The 15,217-nt window shown below is 42.8% G+C and overlaps 3 protein-coding genes across 7 annotated transcripts; all 3 read left to right on the top strand.

Annotated features, from left to right (window-relative positions):
• Positions 1-8,526: 8,526 nt before the first annotated feature.
• On the top strand, positions 8,527-11,280 carry LOC9632390 (protein ZINC INDUCED FACILITATOR-LIKE 1). 4 transcript variants are annotated; one of them, XM_024665335.1, is made up of 17 exons: positions 8,532-8,682; positions 8,735-8,947; positions 9,021-9,061; positions 9,121-9,181; positions 9,269-9,371; positions 9,426-9,528; positions 9,586-9,639; positions 9,691-9,753; positions 9,820-9,945; positions 10,019-10,201; positions 10,254-10,341; positions 10,400-10,485; positions 10,545-10,652; positions 10,702-10,746; positions 10,811-10,899; positions 10,962-11,005; positions 11,069-11,280. In XM_024665335.1, exons 2-17 carry the CDS (start codon positions 8,770-8,772, stop codon positions 11,173-11,175), a joined length of 1,479 nt encoding a protein of 492 aa, XP_024521103.1. In that variant the 5' UTR covers positions 8,532-8,682; positions 8,735-8,769; the 3' UTR covers positions 11,176-11,280. The 4 variants fall into 4 exon arrangements, with proteins under 4 accessions (XP_002991627.1, XP_024521101.1, XP_024521103.1 ...); XM_002991581.2 differs by having other exon boundaries at positions 8,527-8,682; positions 9,691-9,945; XM_024665334.1 differs by having other exon boundaries at positions 8,532-8,947.
• Positions 11,281-11,518: 238 nt separating this feature from the next.
• Positions 11,519-13,163, top strand: LOC9632389 (U-box domain-containing protein 31). Of its 2 annotated transcripts, XM_024665336.1 has the most exons (2): positions 11,519-11,717; positions 11,917-13,163. In XM_024665336.1, exon 2 carries the CDS (start codon positions 11,985-11,987, stop codon positions 13,044-13,046), a length of 1,062 nt encoding a protein of 353 aa, XP_024521104.1. In that variant the 5' UTR covers positions 11,519-11,717; positions 11,917-11,984; the 3' UTR covers positions 13,047-13,163. The 2 variants fall into 2 exon arrangements, with proteins under 2 accessions (XP_024521104.1, XP_002991626.1); XM_002991580.2 differs by having other exon boundaries at positions 11,519-13,163.
• Positions 13,164-13,286: 123 nt separating this feature from the next.
• Positions 13,287-15,179, top strand: LOC9631917 (pentatricopeptide repeat-containing protein At2g35030, mitochondrial). The gene has a single exon (XM_024665366.1). The coding sequence runs from the start codon at positions 13,287-13,289 to the stop codon at positions 15,177-15,179; it is 1,893 nt and encodes a 630-aa protein (XP_024521134.1).
• Positions 15,180-15,217: the final 38 nt, after the last annotated feature.

The following is a 15,217-nucleotide window of genomic DNA, read 5'->3' as shown; positions in this document are numbered from 1 at the left end:
ACAACACATTTCACAGTGCTATAGGCTGTTCTCCATGGGAGATGCTGCAAGGGAATGCTCGTGGGGTTCCTCAACAGATTGTCCTACCGAAACCAATGACCGAAGTGTTGGTCCTAGCCGTTGAGACTTATGCGGAGCAGCTACGCTGAGGTTGGTCTAGAGCTACTGAGGTGATGGGCAAAGCTCAGGATAGGTATCGACGTGATAAGGATCAGCATTGTCGGCATGTATCCTATCAAGTGGGAGATCAGGTGTGGCTATCTTCCCGGAACTTAAACATTAAGGGTTCTCTGTCTCGGAAGCTCTTGCCGAGATATGTTGGACCCTATCGGGTGTTGCGGCGCATTGGTAATGTATCCTCTCAGTTGGATCTTCCTGTGGAGATGTCCAGTATTCATAATGTATTTCATGCCAATCTCTTGGCTCCATACACTATGGATGATGCACATCAAGCGGAGATTCGTCCACCACCAGAAGTTGTGGATGGTGAACCTGAATATGAAGTAGAAGCTATTTTGGGTACACGCTGGCTTAAGCGTGCCAAACGTCGAGAGTATCTAGTTAAGTGGAAAGGTTACCCATCTTGTGAATCAACTTGGGAGCCTCTTAGTAATCTTACACATGCTCGTGAGCTTATCACGGAGTATGAGAATCATAATAAAGATTAGCTTTTGTAAATCTTGTAATCAATCTTGCAAATTAATAAAGTAATATATTTCTATAAATCAAAATGTCGTTTCTCTCGTTCATTCGTCCTTGGGTCAGTTTTGGCAGGCTGACTTCGGCACTTCGGTGCATGGGTCCAATCCATAACCATGGGGATAACTATTATAGACTGATCACAAGCCCCCGCCTCTCTCTCGATGCCTCATTTTCGAAAAGGGGTGTGGTCGTGTAAACAACTTAATCTGCCAGTTTATAATAGTTGTCTAAATCTTCCCGACGGGGTTGATTTCTTGCTCAGGGGCAGTTGGGCCTTTGGCCTTCTCCCTATGTCCCTGCGGGCAGGGATGTATCATTCCTTTGTAAGCTGAGTGGTACTCGAAGCAGCAAGGGTGGCTAACTCTGTTCGTCATTTCCTTGTCGGCGACGGCCGGAGGGTGTCTGAGTCTTAACGTCTTTGGACGTAGAGGAGAGGTCGTTCCATAACTCATTTAAGTCGGTGTGTTTCCCACATAGTGTGCTTTCCATTAACTTTTGGAGTTGTTTCCTTGACGGTTTGCTAGACTCGGGTATACATCGACGAGGACGTCGATCTTCCCCAAGGGGGGGAGAGTGTCGCGAATGTGACTTCGGGTATCGAAAGATACTTGTCAACCAGTCCTTACGGGCACTCTTTCCTTATTGCCATGACGGCAGGAGGTCGGTACTGCTGGTTCCCTTTATTGGCCCCTCTTGTCCAAGTGTTAGTAAACTGGACTTGGCATCTGTACTTGGCCGGATGAGCATAAGGAAGGAATTCCTAAGTGTCTATTTAGCCAAGCATACTTGGCCCGGCTTGTTAGTTCTCTTTTGCTCTGTCTTGCACTGGCTTGGCAAGAACCCTCGCGTATTGAGACTAGTCCCTCAATGTCGCCGGATGATAGCTTACCGTGTCTGCCAAACACCCTCGCTATCACGCCCTTTGTGTTGGTCTCATTTCGGTCCCAAATGCTATTTATGGAAAGTGTTTAGATTAGCTCATTTAGCATATCTACGGAATGTAGAGATCGGCCTGAACACAATGGTGTCCGTCCCATGTCCAAATTCGCAATCTAAGGACATTCCATATTTAGTAAGTTTCAGACTTGTCCCAGAGACTAACTCCGGGTACTAAGGGAGGCTTAGGGTGAAAGCCCAAAGCGTGTGTCCCTCAAGGGGGGGGGGGGGGGGGCTGTGGGGGGTTCCAATATGTATAGTAGGGATAGTGGTTGGAATGCATGTCCGACCATCTGAGACATTAGTTTGGCTCCCGCTAGGCTGTGTCGCTCCTTGTTCTGCGTCCGGCTTGGGTCTAAGCCCAAGCTCCACGCTGCTCTAGTCGGTGGAGTTCCCTCCTTCTTGCGTTAGGCCACCGGTATGCCAAAATCGTGCCAGACTCTGTCTGACACCATTTTGCATGCAGGTGTTGGATACGGGGAGCTAGTGCTCGTGGGATTGTACCGGACCCTCGTTTCGTAACGCAACGGGCTTGGAGTTCGGCTCCAAATTCAGGTGCGCTACAACAAGCATCTACTGGGATCATTTTTTTCTACTACTGTAGGAATGAAGGATTAGGTAAAACATCAGCCCAAAGTAATACCTGGTCTCTTGTGTGTATTAGGTCCAACCGGCTCTCACAAATCAGCTACTAACTGTCTTGGATTTTCTTGTACTTGCTGCAGATAGTTTACATCATATCTTGAGTTTGGCATGTCAAATTTTGGCATCTTGATGCATCTACTACATATGATTATGATGAATATGGTGATATAATAGGATCCCTAAGAACATTTGTGCATGGTGAGGAAAGTGAAGAAATATGAATAGGGCAACTGTAGTGAGTGGTAAACAATGGTGTAGTGAGTAGCAAAATAAATGGATTGTGACTGTGAGTAGTGGACAGCGATATTGATGATAATAAAAGTGAAATAAAGTGAAGAAAACCAGGAACTTTGAGTTGCAAAGCTCCTAAACAAGAGGAGTTGATGCTGCCTCAAGGTGAAAGTCCAAACTCATGCTTACTCTATTCTAGGAACACCATCTGAAACAAAATATAAAAAGTGAAAGAAAGATGGAAAAAGAAACAAAGAGGAAGACAAAGAAAGATCTCACAACATAAAAAGTTTGGAGAACTTTCTCCCAATGACTGAGATTATCCCAAAAGGTTATAAAGAGTCTTGAAGGAGGTCAGAGATGTTGCAAAAGCTAGCTATATTGCCCTCTTATGTGTGATGTCATGTAGGCCCAAAGTGAGGAGCAGTGCTGCAATGATGAAATCTGGAGCTCCACTGTGTGTGGTAACTTATGGAGCCCCTAAAGCATGGAAGAAAAAGTCTCTAAAGTAGTGAACGCAGTTGAAAGCACTCACAAGAATTTGGTGGTCAAATGAAGTGTTAGTGACTATAGAAGATGCCATGATCATTGTGAGTGATGCCACAACTAGTATCCTATGGCTGGGGAAGTCTAGTGTAATGTGCCAAGTTTGGAGAAGCTTCTAAAAAGATTCGGGTTGGTGAAAAGGTGTTGCTTTCACCACCTTTGGTGGTAGATAATTTGCAAGCTTTTAGCTTATATACACCTTGTTTATCTACTGTGTTAGAGTGTTTTGGACTATAGTGGAGTGCTGGAGATGGTCCAAAGAAAAAGTTATGGCTTGAAATAATCTCAGTCATCCACCCGTACCGCAGTCCCATGGTGGATACCTTCGTCCGTGCTAGTCATCCACCCGTACCGCAGTCCCACGGTGGATACCTTCATCCGTGGATGCTCCACACAAGAGGAAGGACGTACGCATGGATGCCCAATACATACGATTTCAAATTTAGGGGTAGGAATATACCTTGCTCAAGGGTATATTATACTTTTAAGTAGCCACTAATTAATGGGAATCGAACCCGTACCATTTGCTCCGATACCAACTGTAGCGCACCTTATCTCTCTCCCCTTAAGCCAACTGGAAAAGGGGCAATTGCTTGATGAGAAAGCCCTTAGTGGCTATTTTATCCCTATTTATCCCCCAAGGTTCCAAGGATCCACGGTGACAGTATATCTAAATCTCATCCTATGATCACATGCGCTACACTTGTAAAGAATGCAAGCCTTTTCTTCTTCCGTGACAAGTATACATGCTACCAACCACTTTGACCATATTCATAGACTGCCAAATCCCCTACACTATCACTCCATTACAACCAGCCATCACTACCTTCCACTATTCATTTGATAAACTATTGTTTTCTATCATTCTTGCAATTACCATTCCCAAGCAATACATTACTTTATTCCCTTGGAACTTTAAGAGTAACTAAGCGATATTTGCAGCACTTTCCAGATGTGAGGAGGCCTTAAGTTGGGGTCCAAGTACGTGGTTCTCCTACTTGGTTTTATATCTCTATTTTCTGTTTTCTATTTTTCCTTTGTTTTTCTCTTTTTCTTCTCCTTTCTTTGTCTCCTTGCAATAGTTGCCAATATAGAGCATCACTTTGGGGTCTATTTTACAGCACTTTGATTGTGGGCTTTCACACATAACAGAACTAGTACGTTCCTTTGTTGTTGCCTGTTAGGAGATGGCTTAGAGTTGAGAAAGATTTCCTACAATATTCTACTATTGGAATATTCTAAGGTGTGAAGAGATGCTAAAGTGTAGAGGTATATTTCCTTTCTTCCCCATTTTCTAAGGGTAGGGAGTTCACACAAGAAATATGTTTAAGCAAGATTTCAAAGTACAAGAGAGTGTTCTCCCCACTATTAAAAGGTTTCTTTCTCAACACTACCACTCTTTCTAAGCTCCATCCAAAGTTCTTAAAGCCTTTTGAGATTATGGAGTGTGTGAATGAGATGGCCTATAGGTTGTAGTTGCTAGCATCATCTCGTGTTCATGATGTCTTCCATGTTTAGAATTAAAACTCCATATAAGACCCCCAACAGTTGCTACTTCATTTAGTATTCCTCTCCCTTAGCAAGTTTGTGAGCATCAAACTCTGCTTCAACCAAATCGTGTGGTCAAGGTGGTTTATCACAACTTGCATCAATAATGAGTTCTTCATTTTTGAGTTCATTGGGTTGGAACCAACTCTACCACAATGGATCACTTAGGATTAACTTGAGTTTTTATGTAAGACCTTCCAATGGACTCCAATTTTACCAATAAAAGCTGAGGGATAAGTTGAACCTTTTTTCTAGGAGGTGATCTGTAGAGACAAAATAAAGACAAAGATTGAGGTTGCCATGTACGATGAGGTGACTATGTATAGCAAAACCCTGCTATACATAGTCACCTCATCGTACATGGCAACCTCAATTGGAAGGAAGCATCCAATGGAATCTAAAGTTTTTATCATAGTTCTTTCTCTTCTTCTTTCTTTCTTCCTCTTATTCTCTCTTTCCTTCTATGTCTCATGATTCAATCTAGTACAGCTTATAGGATTTATTTGGATCTTTACACTTATAAACAATTATATATAAAGTGATAATATTGTTTTTGTGGTAGTGCTCAAGAAAATTATTCAAACCTATAGAAATGAATTTTTGACCCAAGACAAAAAGGCATATTGGGCACTTTAAAATCAACCTCTCAATGACTTTACTTGTTCCCACTAAACCAAGATAACTATTGTGTTGATTTGAAGTTTGACAAAAGAGTTTACACATTTTTTTCTTTCTAGTCATTCCTAAACTAAACACTACACTTCTAATACCTTGTTTGTTGTAGTGGATATTCCACTCTAGAATAAGATATATTACCTATAATTAATATCATATATATATATATATATATATATATATATATATATTAAAATACAATACTATAGTAAAAAAATCCTAGATCTTACATTCACTATAGGATGGCCTAAAAACTTTATATTTTTCACTAGCCAATATAGTGTTTCCCAAAGGAATGTTGTCCTTCATCATAAAGCAATAGTGGGTATGTGTCTGTAACTTATTCTGGAATTGATATATACACATTTTCTAAACCTATCTTTATACAATTGCTATAGTGCTCAAGAAAAGTTTATAGACCCATAGAACTATTTGTTTTATCTAAAAAAGAGTAACATATTAAGTACTAAGTATAGTAGTGTTTTATGCTTTCAAGTAGTCTTGCTATATTAAAAGTAAGATCTTGCAGAAACATGTGGCACTGCTCTTGCAATGCTAAAGGCAATCCCTCTCTAGTAGAAAGATTTAGAATTTCATATATAGAAAGCTTTATTTCAACTTCACTAACACCTTTAGTAAAAAGATAATTATTATGTGAAGTTGAAGGTGGAATGTTGGTAGAACTTGGGGAATATTGGGAGAACTTGGGGAAATTTGTTAGTGCTCTTTATTGTGTTGTTTATTTCTTCATTTCTTTTGCTTTATACTATTGTTTTGGAAGTAATATAATCATTTTTATCAATGGTGATAGTGGTTTTTACATTCCTCAATGGGTAACAAAGACTAAAAGTGTAATATGAAAATTATGATAGTAAAACAAAATTAATATTTTCACATTTCTTTACATTATAACTCTTATTTACAATTTTTTTTGTTTTCCTTGCTTCCTATCTTCTCAAAAATCCTAAAAAAACTTTAAATGAAGGATTAGTATGTAAATATATGGCAGCTATAAACTTAGTTAAAATATAAAGTATTTAAATCAAAATATAACAACTGTAATAGTAGTCAATAGTAAAAAAATATAGTCTTAGAAACGATATGTTCTTATTAACTTTATCTTTTTTAAAAGACTCAATCTAGTAGAATCTTTTTGACCCAGGTATTACATGTTTCAATATATTAAAGTTCATTAAAACATTCATTTCTTCAATTTATTTCCTTTATAAAAATTTCAATTGACTATGTTGAGTTGAGCTCAATTTGTGAGATCACTTTGGACTATCGCTTATAAAACATCTAGTTAATTGTATTAATTTACATTGACTTTTGTTGAATTGAGCTCAACTCAACTTTGGACCACCCCTTTGGTGAGTAGCATATTTATCTTTTTGATTATACTAAGACTTCCAACTAAAATTGGATTGCTTTATCACAAATTCATGGAGCATAAACAAAGGAGCATATCATGACCCTAAAAGGGGGTTTCTTATGGATGGATCCTTGTGAACCTGTTGATAAATTATTAGTGACATTAACTATATAAAGGTCCACCTCATGGTAATAAAGCAAGCCATCATTAGTGTGGATAAAGAAGTAATTTAGCAACTTTATTGAATGATATTTTAGATATTGAGCATTTTGAATAGATCCACATGTCCTTACAAAGTATGCATATGAATCTTTTTTTTTTTTTCAAATATGTGATGCACTCAAAGAGGAACAACAATAACATAATTTACATATTGCATCCGGAAAGATTGCTAAGGCAACAATTTTCTAGATAGTAATGCTATTACTTGACAAACCAAGTGCTAATTTGTATCTTCCATAGAGTTTAGATGCTTCACCTATAAGGAAGTAATATGGCTACTCCTCTTTATATCAAAGCTTGCTATTTCCTAGGATCAACTGACTCATCTTTACAATAATATTAACATTACTTGATAAATGATTTATAAAGATTTAAATATAGAAGATAAGGGCTTATAACAAAAGTGCACATTTGTTTTTTCCAATTGGTTAAATATCTTAGGATATTTAGGGTTAAATTTTCTTGGGTTTAAATACTACTAAACTCTCTTGTTTATATTTGGTATTAAAGGGGGCTAAAAAAATCACACTATATATTAAGATTGATATTTAATAAGCGTTTTAAGTTCTATTGATTGGCTAAGGGAATTTGTTAATGTTCATATCTAGTAGGCATTTTGGGTGTTAATGGGGTCATATTGAGATTGATATTTAATAGATATTTTGGGTTTTATTGATAAACTAAGGGAATCATACCACATGTTGAGATTGATATGTAGTAGGCATTTTAAGTGTTGACAAAAGTCCTGGGTTTGACTCTATTAATTAGCTAAATGAATCACATCATATATTAAAATTAATATTTAATAGGCATTTTGGGGGTTATGCACATTGCCTAGAGGTTTATTCAATCAATTATTTATGCTTTAAAAGGGATACCCACTATACTTAAAGAACTGGGGCATAACAATTTAAACCACCATTTGATTAAAAATTACTTAAACCTTCCTTTTATTCAATGAATATACTCTCATATTCAATACATTTTTCAAACTTACACACTTGGGCATTTGATTCTAGTGCATCTCTTAATTGACTCATGAAGAATCTCAGTGCATGACTGTTATATCATGAATTAATAATCTTGTTAAACTAATCTCATATGCACCCAGGATATGGACAACCAAGATAAAGAAAGGCATGATGGTATCTTGCTTTACAAGTCAACACTTTTTTGGGAATTCAAGCCCGGTGTCTTATTTTTGGGAATTCAAGCCCGGTGTCTTATTTGTAGCCACAAACGTGTAAGCTGAATATCTTAGACTAGGCAAAGTTAAAATATTAAGGCACGAGGACACTGTGTCTATTATTCTATTGTAATCTCTCTTGAATGAGTAAAAGGCTTCACGAGAGTGTTTTGCTCGACGGGCGTAACATCTTTGTTAGATCAATTCTAATTCTTTGGGAGATTTTGTAGATCCCCAAAGTCGTACTAGTTAAAGAAAATGATCTGTTTAGTTAAAAGAACTGCTTGGCTAAAATCCTTTGGCTTCCTTTTTCCTGACTGAAAGCACTCTACGTATGACAGAAACAGTATTTCAAGAGAGAGAACATTTACCTCTTTTTCTGGGGAAAAATATTTATTCTGAGAGCTCTGGCTACCATCGCACGGAAAAAACATGGTTGAAAAACCTTCCGTGGAACCAAAGTGGACAAATCGCCATGAATGAATACACGACAATTCGACCGAGCATTTGGATGTAAAACTTAGCCTTCCAATATTGAGTGTAGAAGAAAAGATCGAACTATTTACTACTGCAAGCTCAATTCTTTGCCCCGTCAAAGCAGCCCCTCCGTTCTAGTTCTGTACGAATCTCAAACTTGCACGAGTTTCTCGTGGCTGAAAGTTTTCCTTCAGGGATCCAGATTGGTTGTTTTTCTTGATTTGGTGCTATGACGGAGGAGAAGCAGCCGCTCCTCGATCACTACCAGCATCGCCCAGGCTCCAGCGGCAGGGCATCCGCGCTCCACCCCAAGTGCCCGGGATGCCGAGTCGCCCATCTCCGGGACAAGAACGCGCCAGTTCCCTTCAAGCTCCTCGTTCTCCTCGGATTTGTGATCCTCGCCAATGGTAAGATTTAAGCAAGCTCTCTCCATTCACAACCTAATCTTCTCTCTCTCGATTCGATTTGAAACAATGGCAGCGCTTCCAATCGCAGTAGTCTACCCCTTCCTCTACTTCATGGTAGTGTACTATACCGGCCACGCTTGTGTAAGTTTTTTTTAATGGATTCTCCATCGCAGATAGAGGATCTACACGTTGCCAAGCGGAAAGAGGACATTGGATATTACGCTGGATGGATCGGTGAGTTGGAGATCTGGGAGACGAAGCAATGCCAAAACTTGTCCTGCACACTCAATCTATTAACTCTTTTTCTGTTGTCTTGTCCAGGATCATCTTTGATGATTGGGCGAATGCTCACTGGAGTTCTCTGGGGCGTCATAGCCGACAGATATGGTCGAAGGAAGGTCATGGTTTGCGGCATTCTCTCAGTGTGCGTAGCATCGATCGACATAAGTTCTTCCAAGAATAACTGAACTCCTTGCAGGGTGGTTTTCAACACCTTGTTTGGGCTTAGCACGAGCTTGTGGATGGCTCTGCTCACGCGATTTCTCTTGGGAGGTTTCAATGGAATGCTTGGAACCGTCAAGGTGAGCTATCAAAGTTTCAAGACTAAGCAATCAAAGTACGTTTGTGCTTATCGACAGGCATACGCTTCCGAGATCTGTAGCGAGCAACATCAGACGATAAGCATGTCAATGGTGCGTAAACTTTTGCTCTCAAAGCCTTGAAATTCTATGTTTCTAGTGCAGGTTAGCACGATGTGGGGATTTGGCCTTATTATCGGACCAGCTATGGGTGGCTATCTAGCACAGGCAACTGACTTCTCGAATTTCTCAAGTTCCGTGATCTCATGTGAATTTTTTTTCTCGTCCTTACAGCCTGCGATCAAGTATCCAAACATCTTCAAATCCGGGAGCTTGTTTGCGAGATTTCCTTACTTGTTGCAAGCACTTGGCGTCCTTGTGTTCGCATTGATAGCACTGGTTATGTGCTTCTACTTGCCGGTACGTTGCTTAATTTCCCAAGTTCTGGGACAAAAGATCACGGAAAAGCTTTTGTGCTGTGTTTGGGGGTCAGGAAACACTTCATAAAGATCACACTTCCCTTGAAATTGATGAGGAGGACACAGGCAAGGATCCCATTAGTGTGGAGAGTGATACAAAGGAGAAGCAATCCGAATCCATCTTTAGAAACTGGGGATTTATTTCCTCCACAATGGTCTACTGTCTCTGGTCTCTACACGACATAGCTTACACCGAGGTACATTTCACGACAATCGTAGAGATTTTCTAAAATCACTCTGAATATTTAGATCTTCTCGCTGTGGGCCGTGAGTGGAAGATCATACGGTGGACTGGGTTTCACGAGCTCCAATGTTGGAGAAGTTCTTGCAATATCCGGTGCGTTCTATCACTTAGACTGGATCGTCATTGTTTACTTCTTTCTTTTTATTCACAGGCTTGTCTATGCTTTTGTTCCAATTGACTTTGTTTCCTATCTTTGCAAAGTGGCTCGGGCCAATCCGGTTGACACGAGTACCAACAGTAAGCTCTCCACTTTTTTGTTCCTTTTTCTTCGCTCTAAAGATTCTCTTGCATTGCAGCTAGTAGCAATTCCTATATTGACGGCGTATCCATTCTTCTCAAAACTTCACGGGAACTCTCTCTGGGCGATACTTCTCATCGCGTCGATCACCAAGTTGATTCTGGGTGTAAGTTAAGCTCCTCCTGGATTTTACTTCTGATTTTGCTCGATTCCAGCAAGCCACATTCACGGGCTCCTTCATACTCATCAACAATTCAGTGGTAAGCCGATTGTCTCAGAAAATCCCGCCCCATTCAGTCATACTAAACAAGTAGCTTTGTCCAGAAACAAGCGCAAAGAGGCGCCGCCAATGGTTTCTCTCTGAGCATTGTGTCACTGTTCAAGGCAATTGGCCCCGCGGGTGGTGGCTCAGTGTAAGTGTATTATATGCGCAAAATCTCTTTCACGCGTGAGACTAATTTGATTTGCATTTCAGCTTTGCGTGGTGCCAAACAAGGCAACACACTTGGCTTCTCCCAGGTAAGAGGATTACATTAGAATGATCTCTGGGAAGTCTATAATTTTTAATCTTCTATGATACAGGTGATCACCTCGTGTTCTTTTTCCTCAACTTCTTTGCGCTTCTCACGGCGCTCATGACATGCAAGCCATTCCTTCCATCGTCCACGGCCCACCCTATACTGGAATAGATCAAACTTTCCAACTATCAAGCAACCAAACAAAAAGGAGAATTCTTTAAAGAAATACGTATTCAAGAAATATCAAGCAACCTCTAGAGAAAGGGAATTGTAAAATATCCGCTGTCGTACGTACTTATCCGGCAATGCGCTGTCGAAACCCCATTGGCGAAGCTCCGGTCTACGGTCGGTGAACGCAAACGCGTCAACGCAACAGGGGGTTTCAGGCCACCACGTGCCGCCATCTCTCGCGTCGATCTGCCCGATGGACGGCCGGCATCGTCACACGTGTTGGGCCTCCACGTCAACACTTCCTCTGTTTCGTGCCGGCTTCCCATTGTCCCTTTAGGGCTGGGAAGAGCGGTGTTTTATTGGCGTGCCACCCCTTCCTCGCTTTCCATCGCTCGCCGAGCTTTCCTTCTCGTGATTGCCAAATTCGAGCGTCTCTATTCTTTTCTCTCTTCGCACAGGCCAATCGATCGACCGAGGGATACTGTTCCATTCCAGGCGAGGACAAATTCGTGATGAGCGAGGGAAGAATTCGTGGATTCCCGGTACCGCTTCTCTTCTCTTTTAGGCACTCAATCCAGCCATTGTCATAGTAGTAGCACAGAGTCCCCTACGAGCTGGGTATTTCCTTCGTAGATCATCGCTCTGGGATGGATCAAACCGATCTTCATCCAGTGCCTCCACCCGAATTTGTCTGCCCAATTTCTTTGGAATTAATGCGGGATCCCGTGACCGCTTGCACAGGCGTGACATACGATCGGAGCAGCATCAACAAGTGGCTCGAGCGCGGCCAGGATTGCTGCCCAGCGACGATGCAACCGCTCCACCAGAATCACTCGCTCGTGCCCAACAACGCGCTGCGGAGCCTCATCCATCAGTGGTGCGAATCCCATTCCACCACCAGCGATCTCTTCCGGAGCTCCACCAGCCCGATCGACAGGCCGCACATCCTCCTCCTGCTAGACAGGATCCAGAAAGACCCTGCCAATGTTGACGCCCTCTCCAAGCTCAAGAGCAAGGCGCGGGAGAGCACCAAGAACAGCCGAGCCATCGTCGACGCCGGCGCCGTCACCGTCCTGTCCGGCGTTCTCAGCGCTCCGTACCCCCAGGACGCGAGGGATCCTCCGGACAAGGCGTGGCTCCAGCCGATTGAAGAGGCAATCGCCATCCTCGCCTATCTTCCCGCCAGTTACAACTCGCGAAGAGCCCTAATCTCGCCCAAGCCCCTCCGTTCGATCTCGTGGATTCTGTGCATGGGTTCCCCGCCGGGAATGATGAGCGCGATAGCGGTGCTAGATGGCCTAGCCAGCGATAAAGGCGCCCAGATCGCCATCGGATCGACGGCTGGGGTGATCGATGGTCTTGTCGCCATTCTGCGCCGGAATGGCAACCAGGTGCTAGTGAATTCCAGCCTCAGGGCATTGCTGGGCATTTGCTTGCCACTGAGGAACAGGGCTAGGGCGGCGCGCACCGGCGCCGTGGCGGCGCTGGTGGAGCTCCTCCCGGACACCAGCGGCGGCGTGGCGGAGCACATTTTGATCGTGCTGGAGCTCCTCTGTGGCTGCGCCGAGGGCCGGGCGGCGATCGATGATCACGCGCTCGCGATCCCGGCGATCGTGAAGAAGATTTTGAGGGTGTCGGACTCCGCGACTGCGAATGCGGTGGGGATTTTGTGGGCGGTGTGTAGGGACAGTGGGAGGAGTAGCGCCGCCATGAGGGAAAGGACTGGCGGATTGGGATTGTTTGGGAAATTGCTACTGCTGCTAAGAAGGGATGTGAGCCCAGGGACGAGGCACAAGGTGATTGATATTCTAGACAAGGTCTACAATGCACGAATGGATCTCTCCTCGCCACCACCGCCCGCCTCTTTGTAGAGTAACCCCGCGATTTTTCCGTCTTGTAAAATTCTTTTCCCGGTTAAACCATAGGATTGTGTATTCTCTCGGGCGTTGATTTTTAAGAATGTGTAATGTAAAAAACTCTTGGATTTCCTCTTCCTCGTCCCTTCGTTGATTGTAAACGTCGTGTTGCTCCTATTTGGCGTCAAATCGCCATAAATTCAATAGTTCCAAAGACTTTGACATGCCTGAAAAGCTTACATGCAATGTGGCAGTATGAACGATGCCAGACAGGCTTTTAGGAAGATAATCCCATGCAATGTTTGCTCTACAAACACAAAACTGTCAGCATATGCCCAAGCGGGGCATCTGGATGACGCGTGGCATGTGTTTCTTGAATCGTCAAAGAGGGATGCACTGACATGGACGTGCATTTTGCAAGCTTTTGCGCAAAGAGGCGTTGTAGAAAAGGTGGCGGTGTTGATCGAGCGAGTGCCATGCCACAGCACACTCTGCATGAACACTTCCATTTCAGCGTTTGCGAAGACTGGGCATTTTGATCAAGTGAAAAGCTTGTTTTCGAAGATGCGAGAACGTGACACCGTCACCATCAATGTGATGATTCAAGCTTTCGCTAGCGAAGGAAGCTTTGCTTCTGCAAAACACTTGTTTGATCACGGTGCTAGTGCTGCCAGGGACATGATCACTTGGAATACGATTGTTTCTATGTACTCCCGCAATGGGTTTCACAAAGAGGCGTCGGATATTTTCATGAAGATGCCAAGATGTAATCTCATCACTTGTAATTCCATCCTTAAGTCTTTGAGTATAGATGATGCAAGAGACTTGTTCAGAAAAATCGAAGAGCGAGACGTGATCACTTGGAACACAATGCTTGAAGTCTATGCCCAAAACAAGGAGGAAAATACAGCAAGAACACTGTTTTCGAAGATGCCATTCTGGGACCTTATCTCTTTTACGGTTTTTATCACAGTTTTTGCATCAAATGGTCGTGTTGAGGAAGCAAAACGATTATTTGACCAAGTTCCAGCCGCCAGTGTGGTAACATGGAATGTGATGGTCTCGGCATATGCTCAAAGCGGTCACTTTGGAGATTCTCTACAAGTTCTCTCAAGGATGCCAATGAAAAGTCTCGTCACCTTTAGTGTGATGATAGGCATCTATGCGCAGTGTGGAGACGTGTTTAAAGCCAAGGAAGCCTTCGAGTCGATTTCCACTGGACGGGAGCACTCGTCTTGGACAGCATTGATCCAAGCTTTCGTGGACCACAACTATAATCTCAAGGAAGCAAACTACATCCATAGTTTGATGCCTTATCACAGTGTTGTATCGGTCACTCTTGGAATAGCCATCCATGGCCGGAGCTGCAATCTAGAATCTGCGAAAAAATGTTTTGATTATTCTCCAGAGAGGAACCTGGTAGCTTGGAACTGTCTCATGGCAGTCCTGGTACAAAATGGAGATTATAAAAGAACGAAGGCTGTCTTCGATCGAATGCCCGCTTGGGATTCAATTAGCTGGTCAACCGTGCTCGTTTATAGCTCTCACGATTTGGATGGATCGGAGTCTCTGTTTGAGAGCATCCCAGAGAAGACACTGAGCTCCTGGAACGCAATCTTATCCGTGCATGCGGAGCAAGGAGATCTATCCAAAGTCATAGAGGTTTTTCAGAGAATGAAGGCCAGAGACGTCATCTCGTGGACGTGTTTGATCACAGCTCATTCCCACGCCGGAGATGGTGTCAAATCGCTCAAAGTTTTCCAAGAAATGGCAGTGGATGGAGTGAGGCCAAACCGGATAAGTTTCATGAGTTTGTTGGTCGCTTGCAGCCATTTGGGATGGATGGATCAAGCTCTTGAGTGTTTGTGGAGCATGCAACTTGACTATGGGATAGATCCAGCCAGGGAGCACTATAGTTGTGTTGTGGATATGTTGGCGAGAACTGGCCAGCTGACAGAGGCTCAACAGGTTATAAGCTTTTTGCCAGGATGTCCGGTTGCTTGGGGAGCTCTCCTTGGAGCTTGCAAGCTTCAGTGTGATGTTGGTGTTGGAGAGGATGCTGCAAAGCATGTTTTTGAGCTGGACCCCTCCAACACTGCTCCTCACGTCTTATTGCAAAGCTTACACAAATGTGTTTTTGCGAGGTAGATACATACATCTTAAGACACTGAAGTCGTAAACCGACC

Source organism: Selaginella moellendorffii, unplaced genomic scaffold, assembly GCF_000143415.4.
Source record: "Selaginella moellendorffii unplaced genomic scaffold, v1.0 SELMOscaffold_121, whole genome shotgun sequence".
Taxonomy (NCBI): domain Eukaryota; kingdom Viridiplantae; phylum Streptophyta; class Lycopodiopsida; order Selaginellales; family Selaginellaceae; genus Selaginella; species Selaginella moellendorffii.
Note: the sequence above shows the minus strand (reverse complement) of the source record. Positions and strands in the feature narration are given on the sequence as shown.

Excerpts from the sequence above, each read along its gene's own strand:
- LOC9632390 (XM_002991581.2), top strand. The coding sequence starts at position 8,770 with ATGACGGAGGAGAAGCAGCCGCTCCTCGATCACTACCAGCATCGCCCA. Across the intron at positions 9,529-9,585 it reads GAATGCTTGGAACCGTCAAG|GCATACGCTTCCGAGATCTG; the intron begins GTGAGCTATCAA and ends GCTTATCGACAG. Across the intron at positions 10,900-10,961 it reads CCCGCGGGTGGTGGCTCAGT|CTTTGCGTGGTGCCAAACAA; the intron begins GTAAGTGTATTA and ends TTTGCATTTCAG.
- LOC9632389 (XM_002991580.2), top strand. The coding sequence starts at position 11,823 with ATGGATCAAACCGATCTTCATCCAGTGCCTCCACCCGAATTTGTCTGC.
- LOC9631917 (XM_024665366.1), top strand. The coding sequence starts at position 13,287 with ATGAACGATGCCAGACAGGCTTTTAGGAAGATAATCCCATGCAATGTT.